Genomic DNA, 9,927 nt, shown 5'->3' on the forward strand with positions numbered 1-9,927 from the left:
TAGTCTCAGGGCCAGACACTACACCGTGTTGGGGTCTTCTGCACGAGAGACTAGTCTCAGGGCCAGACACTACACCGTGTTGGGGTCTTCTGCACGAGAGACTAGTCTCAGGGCCAGACACTACACCGTGTTGGGGTCTTCTGCACGAGAGACTAGTCTCAGGGCCAGACACTACACCGTGTTGGGGTCTTCTGCACGCACGAGAGACAAGAAGTGCCAGTTTCTGGCCTGGGCCGTGGCTCAGCGGTCCAGGCACCTTGGCCGGTAGCCTGAGTCTGGCAGTGTGCCGCGGGTTCGACTCTGATCCCGACGGCCTTTACATGCATGACACTCCCCCATCTCTCTTCCCCATTTCCTGTCAGCCTACTGTCTGTACCTCTATAAAAAATATAAAATAAAGGCGAAAGCCAAAAAAAAAAAAAAAAGTGCCAGTTTCTCAGCAATTTTATAAATGACAATATAAGTGCAATTCCCAGTGTTGAGTCGGTCAGACCCACGGTTGTCCAGAACCGCCACAAAAGTGGGGGCCCTCTGGGCAGGGCCCCCAGGCTCCCACGGGCACTCGCACCCTTTGCGATTGTTAATTTACGGTATAGTGATAGTTGTAGAGCTCCATATATGGAGCTGACTGATTTGTTTGCGCCTGACGCCATGGCGACACCAGTAGGTCATAGACGTTGGGGGCGGACCTGCGTTACATCATCACATAATGACATCGTGTCATTTGTCAACTTATAGGTATCGATCCAGCTGCGTCAGTAGTCGCCACAACGCTGAATCCAACGTGGCCGTTTTATTTCACCTAACGCTATCGCCCTGTGTCCGTCAGATCCCATCGTAGGAAGGCACGAAGGAAGGAAGGAAGGAAGGAAGGAAGGAAGGAAGGAAGGAAGGAAAGGGGAATCTCCCACGGTCCGTAAATAGGGAGCAGGTGGAGTCAAAGTCTTCACGATGCCGTCCCGGAGCATCCTGCGGAAGGCGTCCCGGCTGGCGTCCTACAACATCTCGCTGCAGATGCTGCTCCGCGTGCTCACCTTCCTGGTGAACGGCTTCACGCTGTGGCTGGTGTCCAGCGAGATGAAGGCGTGCCACAGCAGCCTGACGCTGCTCTACAGCACGCTGGTGTTCCTGTCGCGCGAGGCCTTCCGCCGCGCCTGCCTGAGCCGCGCGTCGGGCTCGGGCCACAACTGGCGGCAGGTGATCAACCTGCTGTGGCTGGTGCTGCTGCCGCTGGGCATGGTGTGGGCGCTGCTCCTGGTGGCCGTGTGGCTGTACCTGCTGGACGCGCCCGTGGAGGCGGTGGCCGTCGTCGTCCCGCACTACGGCCCCGCGGTGCAGATCATCGCCTGGGCCGCTGTGCTGGAGCTGCTGGCCGAGCCCTTCTGGCTGCTGTCGCAGGCGCACATGTTCGTCACGCTCAAGGTGGTCGCAGAGAGCCTGGCCGTGATGGCCAAGTGCGCGCTGACCGTGCTGCTGGTGCTGTCGGCGCCCGGCTGGGGCCTGTACATCTTCGCCGCGGCTCAGCTCGCGTACTCGGCCTTCCTGGTGCTGTGCTACGGTGCCTACTTCCGACGCTTCCTGGCCTCCTCGGACGGAGCCGGCGCCGGCGGTCGTCGCGCCGACCGCTTCTTCCCCGTGCGTGCCGCGTGGGACCTGCTGCCGTGGCGCAGGGACCCCGGGGACCCGCTGATCGACCGCGCCATGGCCCGCCTGACGCTCAGCTTCTTCTGGCAGTCCCTGCTGCGGCAGGCGCTGGCGGAGGCCGAGCGCTACCTGACGCTGACCAAGGTGCTGGGCCTGGACGAGCGTGGCGTCTACCACGCCGTCACCAACCTGGGCTCTGCGGCGGCGCGTGCCGTCTTCCAGCCCGTCGGCGAGAACTTCTACGTGTTCTTCGCCAAGGCGCTGGAGCGCGGCCACGACGCGCGCCACCAGAAGCGCGAGGAGGTGGCAGCGGCCGCCGAGGCCCTGGAGTGCCTGCTGAAGCTGATGCTGGTCAGCGGCCTGGTGGTGGCCGTTTTCGGCTGGTCCTACGCCACGCTGGCGCTGGACGCTTACGGCGGCCCCGAGCTGAGCGGCGGCGAGGGCCCCGCGCTGCTGCGCTGCTACGCACTCTACGTGCTGCTCCTCGCCGTCAACGGCGTCACCGACTGCTTCGTGTTCGCCGCCATGAGCCACCGCGAGGTGGACTGGTACAACCCGGTCATGCTGGGCATGTCGGCCGCCTTCCTGCTGCTGGCGTACGCGCTGGCGCACGTCGCCGGCAGCCTGGGCTTCGTGCTGGCCAACTGCGCCAACATGGCGCTGCGCGCGCTCTACGGCCTGGCCTACATACGCCGCTACTTCCGCCAGAGCCAGTGGCGGCCACTGCGGGGCCTGCGGCCCTCGCCAGCGCTGCTGGTGGCGCTGGCGCTCAGCGCCGCGCTCACGGCTGCGTCCGAAGGCCGCTTCTGCTGCGACGGCGGCTGGCTGTGGAGGATGGCCCACCTGGGCGTGGGCGCCGGCTGCCTGGCCGCCGTGCTGCTCACCGTGCTCTGCACCGAGCACAAGCTGGTGCACTTCGTCAGGACGCAGCTGCTGCCTCACAGCGACGGGAAGAAACTCGTCTAGTCAGGACCGGAGCCATCTAATAGAAGAGTTACGACATTGAGGGGGCAGAAACCGAGCGCTGTTGCATTAAATGAGTGGACGGGGATTTTCTTGTGCAGTTCAATGCTCAATACTTTTGGACCTGTGCTTCTCAGAGAGGCTTGTTTTCCACCAAAAGAACTTAAAGATGTAGTGCCACGATTTTTTCCCACCCTATAACATGATCATCAGGTATTATTATAATATAAGGGGGAAGAACGTTTTCTAAAAAGTTCTTGTATTTGTTAAAATCATGCTTTTATGTGGACACGCCCACCAGTTCATTAAGTATGCCTGGTTTGCCTGGTGGGTGGTGATGGGTGGCGATCCACCTGAACTGAAGCCGCACCCACAGCTGTAGTTGTATGATAAAGGGGGAGGGGTTACGGGAGGGGCTGATAATGTGATGTCACTATATTACCGTTTATTTCATTGGCCCGTTTGACTGTCAAGGGTTCGGCCCCCAGGAAGAAACCCTAAATACAAAGTTAATACACCATTGCACATAAAAACGACCCCAGGGTGTCTAATAAAGTACTGTCACCTCATAGACACATGAAAAACTGAGAAAATTGTGGCACTCCATCTTTAAGAATGGCTCCAGAACTGGTTCCATTCTAGATTCATGGAACTCCTGGTGGTTTCATGGAACCGGCGGCCATGTTTTGGATCCAGTTCTGAACCAACTTTCAGGGTTCTGAACCGGTCCCCAGCGAGACCGTTCAGGGTTCTGAACCGGTCCCCAGCAAGACCGTTCAGGGTTCTGAACCGGTCCCCAGCAGGGTTCTGAACCGGTCCCCAGCAGGGTTCTGAACCGGTCCCCAGCAAGACCGTTCAGGGTTCTGAACCGGTCCCCAGCAAGACCGTTCAGGGTTCTGAACCGGTCCCCAGCAAGACCGTTCAGGGTTCTGAACCGGTCCCCAGCTAGACCGTTCAGGGTTCTGAACCGGTCCCCAGCAGGGTTCTGAACCGGTCCCCAGCAAGACCGTTCAGGGTTCTGAACCGGTCCCCAGCAAGACCGTTCAGGGTTCTGAACCGTTCAGGGTTCTGAACCGGTCCCCAGCAAGACCGTTCAGGGTTCTGAACCGGTCCCCAGCAGGGTTCTGAACCGGTCCCCAGCAAGACCGTTCAGGGTTCTGAACCGGTCCCCAGCAAGACCGTTCAGGGTTCTGAACCGGTCCCCAGCTAGACCGTTCAGGGTTCTGAACCGGTCCCCAGCAAGACCGTTCAGGGTTCTGAACCGGTCCCCAGCAGGGTTCTGAACCGGTCCCCAGCAAGACCGTTCAGGGTTCTGAACCGTTCAGGGTTCTGAACCGGTCCCCAGCAAGACCGTTCAGGGTTCTGAACCGGTCCCCAGCGAGACCGTTCAGGGTTCTGAACCGGTCCCCAGCAAGACCGTTCAGGGTTCTGAACCGGTCCCCAGCAAGACCGTTCAGGGTTCTGAACCGGTCCCCAGCGAGACCGTTCAGGGTTCTGAACCGGTCCCCAGCGAGACCGTTCAGGGTTCTGAACCGTTCAGGGTTCTGAACCGGTCCCCAGCTAGACCGTTCAGGGTTCTGAACCGGTCAGGGTTCTGAACCGGTCCCCAGCAAGACCGATCAGGGAACCAAATGAACTCGTACAGGTTTGTAGCTCTCACAGCGTCCAAATGGAACCAAACAGACCCTTATACCGGGTCCATTTGGTTCAAATGGAACCAAACAGACCCTTATACCGGGTCCATTTGGTTCAAATGGAACCAAACAGACCCTTATACCGGGTCCATTTGGTTCAAATGGAACCAAACAGACCCTTATACCGGGTCCATTTGGTTCAAATGGAACCAAACAGACCCTTATACCGGGTCCATTTGGTTCCAAACAGACCCTTATACCGGGTCCATTTGGTTCCACTTGTACACTGTCGAAACGGTCGAGAAATGACAAAGTCACCGACCGTGTTGCAGCTTTCTGTGCTCGGACAGACACAGGGACACGCACACATACACACACACACACACACACACACACATACATACATACATGGATGCCTCTGCCGTGCATAGTCCCCAGTGAATAGGCAGGTTGCCCTTCACTGGTAACCTTACTTTGGATTTTAAATATATTAAGGTATTGTAGGCTGGGATTTTACAAAAAAATCCCCCCTTTTAAATACATACATACAGACATACAGACATACATACATACATACATACATACATACATACATACATACATACATACATACATACATACATACTTATAAGGTATGCCATCTGGTGGCTAATGAACCAAACACACATTCTCAGAAGTTGAAGCAGTTTTAGAGGACCCACTTTTAGGCCAGTGCAACAGAGCATGCTTTTGCCTTTTTTAAAACCTTACCCATTTTAACCAAATACATACATACATACATACATACATACATACATACATACATACATACATACATACATACATACATACATACATACATACATACATACATACATACATACATACATACATACATACATACATACATACATACATACATACATACTCTGTGGCACCCTGCCACAGAGCTGTCCCAACGCACCCTGTCACAGAGCTGTCCCAACGCACCCTGTCACAGAGCTGTCCCAACGCACCCTGTCACAGAGCTGTCCCAACGCACCCTGTCACAGAGCTGTCCCAACGCACCCTGTCACAGAGCTGTCCCAACGCACCCTGTCACAGAGCTGTCCCAACGCACCCTGTCACAGAGCTGTCCCAACGCACCCTGTCACAGAGCTGTCCCAACGCACCCTGCCACAGAGCTGTCCCAACGCACCCTGTCACAGAGCTGTCCCAACGCACCCTGTCACAGAGCTGTCCCAACGCACCCTGTCACAGAGCTGTCCCAACGCACCCTGTCACAGAGCTGTCCCAACGCACCCTGCCACAGAGCTGTCCCAACGCACCCTGTCACAGAGCTGTCCCAACGCACCCTGTCACAGAGCTGTCCCAACGCACGTTTTCTTTTTCAAAATCGACATTTCACAAAACAAAATGAGCAACGTTTCACGGAGGTCATCACGACGTTACTCTCAGTAATGAGTGTGACCTGCTTTACGTTGTAATAATAAACACTTTAATAATAGCTCAGAGTAGATCAGAACTGGCATTCTGATCAGTAAAAGTAATATCATATATATGTTAGGTATGTATGTCATATATATATAATATCATATATATGTTAGGTATGTATGTCATATATATATAATATCATATATATGTTAGGTATGTATGTCATATATATATAATATCATATATATGTTAGGTATGTCATATATCTATGTCTGATCAGCCAATGCTCTAAGAGCCGTCCATACTCACCACGTCAACTTCATTGACATCCATCTGAAAGCAGGCCTGTGGTGGCGGGGGGGGGGGGGGGGGGGGGGGTCGACAGCTTTATCAGTCAAATTCCCTGCATGTTATATGACCTCCGGTTTGTCGTACGGTAATAAGTAAGTTTTAGATGACATCATAGGGCTCTGGCCACACACCTTACAACAGTTTGATGCATTTTTACAGATTTTGAACACACACCATGCTTCCATAACCATCAAACACATCATTCATCCAACAGAGATTAACTTCCTGGACACCACCGTATTTTTTCATACAATAGATCATACACATAAACGACTACTGACAAAAATATATTTTAAGGACACAGACACACACGCACTACTCCATAAACACAGCTACCACCCAAAGCACACCTTTGCAGGAATCATCAAATCACAAATCATTCGGTTTTTCAGGATTTCATCCAATAGGGAACATTTTAATCAAGCCACACAGACACTTTTCACAGTCCTCAGAAGGAGAGGCTACAGCAAGAGGTTCTTGCGTACAATCAGGAGCAATGCCCTGGCCTCTCTCTCCCCAACCCAGTCACTCTCCACAAACACTCTGCCGCCCACCCCTAACCCTCCCACCCCTAATTCTAACCCTAACCTCAGCCCTAGCTTTCCTCCCCAGCAACATCAGAGCATGCAACAGGAGCAGAGGCCTCTCTCTGGCGCGGGGACGGGGGCGGACCTGGACGGGGCCCACGCATTACCCTCTCCTCTATGTCCTCCCTTCTCCAACTCTTCTTCTCACTCTATACAGTCCACCGGCTCCTCTACCACTACAACACTAGTCCCATTAATAACTACATTCTCACATACTCTCCAACCACTACACCATAAATTCAAACAGAACTTCGCCACTACACAACAATCCTACCCCCCACTACAAACACATCAGGTCATCTCTGCACTCAGAAGGAACAGGAACCTGGGAGACCTCCTTGTGCATTCCACATTCTCCACTTTACCTCCCAAGCCCCCACAGCCACATACACTCCATTTTAAGCCCCGCAAATTCATCAACAACCCCCATAGTCACACTTCCTCCCCCATTCAGGATCCCCTGTCTCTGACCACCCCCAATATAGTTTATATCATCACCTGCACACAATGTCATAAACATTACATAGGAGAAACCAGTCACACATTAGAAACACGCCTCAAACAACACCTATATCACATCAAACGAGCAGACCTACACACTACCCTGTACACACACTTTCAATCCCATCCCATTGCTAACCTCATCGTTTCAGGTCTGGAATGTGGAGTCCGATGGACCAGTGGACAGCGGAAACTAATGGAGCATAGATGGATTAATAAATTGCAAACAGTAACACCCACTGGTCTAAATGAAAGAAGCTGACTATCAAACACCCACATAGTACACTCACACCTCATTCATTTTTATGTTCATCTTTCTGTTCAATTAAATAAATTGTATCCAGGCCTTGCTGTGAACTTTTACTCTTTTAGGTTGTTTTATTAATGTCCATTTTTTACCAAGTATATCCATTTTACCATTGTGTTTTAGAGGATGGGTTCGGACCATGGTTTAGGTATGCGGTCTAGTCTAACTTGGACTCAGGGGGGTGGACGCCTCTGCCTTGCATAGTCCCCAGTGAATAGGCAGGTTGCCCTTCACTGGTAACCTTACTTTGGATTTTAAATATATTAAGGTATTGTAGGCTGGGATTTTACAAAAAAGCCCCCCTTTTAAATACATACAGACATACAGACATACATACATACTTATAAGGTATGCCATCTGGTGGCTAATGAACCAAACACACATTCTCAGACGTTGAAGCAGTTTTAGAGGACCCACTTTTAGGCCAGTGCAACAGAGCATGCTTTTGCCTTTTTTAAAACCTTACCCATTTTAACCAAATACATACATACATACATACATACATACATACATACATACATACATACATACATACATACATACATACATACATACATACATACATACATACATACTCTGTGGCACCCTGCCACAGAGCTGTCCCAACGCACCCTGTCACAGAGCTGTCCCAACGCACCCTGCCACAGAGCTGTCCCAACGCACCCTGTCACAGAGCTGTCCCAACGCACCCTGTCACAGAGCTGTCCCAACGCACCCTGTCACAGAGCTGTCCCAACGCACCCTGTCACAGAGCTGTCCCAACGCACCCTGTCACAGAGCTGTCCCAACGCACCCTGTCACAGAGCTGTCCCAACGCACCCTGTCACAGAGCTGTCCCAACGCACCCTGTCACAGAGCTGTCCCAACGCACCCTGTCACAGAGCTGTCCCAACGCACCCTGCCACAGAGCTGTCCCAACGCACCCTGTCACAGAGCTGTCCCAACGCACCCTGTCACAGAGCTGTCCCAACGCACCCTGTCACAGAGCTGTCCCAACGCACCCTGTCACAGAGCTGTCCCAACGCACCCTGTCACAGAGCTGTCCCAACGCACCCTGTCACAGAGCTGTCCCAACGCACCCTGTCACAGAGCTGTCCCAACGCACCCTGCCACAGAGCTGTCCCAACGCACCCTGCCACAGAGCTGTCCCAACGCACCCTGTCACAGAGCTGTCCCAACGCACCCTGTCACAGAGCTGTCCCAACGCACCCTGTCACAGAGCTGTCCCAACGCACGTTTTCTTTTTCAAAATCGACATTTCACAAAACAAAATGAGCAACGTTTCACGGAGGTCATCACGACGTTACTCTCAGTAATGAGTGTGACCTGCTTTACGTTGTAATAATAAACACTTTAATAATAGCTCAGAGTAGATCAGAACTGGCATTCTGATCAGTAAAAGTAATATCATATATATGTTAGGTATGTATGTCATATATATATAATATCATATATATGTTAGGTATGTATGTCATATATATATAATATCATATATATGTTAGGTATGTATGTCATATATATATAATATCATATATATGTTAGGTATGTCATATATCTATGTCTGATCAGCCAATGCTCTAAGAGCCGTCCATACTCACCACGTCAACTTCATTGACATCCATCTGAAAGCAGGCCTGTGGTGGCGGGGGGGGGGGGGGGGGGGGGGTCGACAGCTTTATCAGTCAAATTCCCTGCATGTTATATGACCTCCGGTTTGTCGTACGGTAATAAGTAAGTTACTACTACTACTACTACTACTACTACTACTACTACTACTACTACTACTACGGTGGGAGTACCTGCTGCCTCTCGGCCTGTCTGTCCGTCTGACTGAGGAATGTTCAATGACGTATGTCGGAATACCAGCCGAGCTGGCCTGACGGCTGAGAGAAGTATATGGGCTGGACGGCATGCCGAGACAGTCAGACAGCACCTCCATGTCTTAAAGGACCAGAGAGTACTTTAGCAGACCTACGAGCTTGTAGATCTGCTATTTTTCAATAGCTAAAGTATAACATAATGCTTAAAACACCAAAAGGGGTTCCCGCCCAGGATGGGTTCAAGCAGTGGTTTTCAACCATTCTGATACCAGGGCCCACTATTTATTCACCATTTGAGGAGTTTTATAAGTCTCTCAGACCCAAAACTAAAGATATCTTTTTAGTTTTTGAGCCCTCCTATATACAAGGTTTACTGTTTGGTTTTTAGTTAAATGTTTGTTTTAAAAACGCCATTGACAATGAAGGGAAATGAATGTTTGTTTTGTCCCTAACGCAAACATTAAATCCCATTAACAATGAAGAGAATTTCATGTTTGTTTTGACTAGATTCTTGAAAATTGTGTAATTCAGATGTTTAACAATAATTTAACTCTTATTGGGAGCGTAAAATGAAACCAAATGGACTCATTTATTGGTTTCATTTTACACTCTCAAGAGTTAAAAGTCTATAAGGGTCCATTTGGTTATACCAACTCACTGTCATTTAGCTGGGGACCATTGATTGTCAATGTGAATGTATTAATTCA

At 51.2% G+C, this 9,927-nt stretch overlaps 1 protein-coding gene across 1 annotated transcript; it reads left to right on the forward strand.

The window, feature by feature from the left end:
- Positions 1–951: 951 nt before the first annotated feature.
- Positions 952–8,716, forward strand: LOC306942594 (man(5)GlcNAc(2)-PP-dolichol translocation protein RFT1-like; the record flags this gene model as incomplete). Its single annotated transcript, XM_079528601.1, has 4 exons — positions 952–2,609; positions 3,953–4,192; positions 5,169–5,588; positions 7,996–8,716. 4 exons carry the CDS (start codon positions 952–954, stop codon positions 8,714–8,716), a joined length of 3,039 nt encoding a protein of 1,012 aa, XP_079384727.1.
- Between the last annotated feature and the right edge of the window lie 1,211 nt (positions 8,717–9,927).

Source organism: Electrona antarctica (genome assembly GCF_951216825.1).
Source record: "Electrona antarctica genome assembly, chromosome: 18".
Classification (NCBI taxonomy): domain Eukaryota; kingdom Metazoa; phylum Chordata; class Actinopteri; order Myctophiformes; family Myctophidae; genus Electrona; species Electrona antarctica.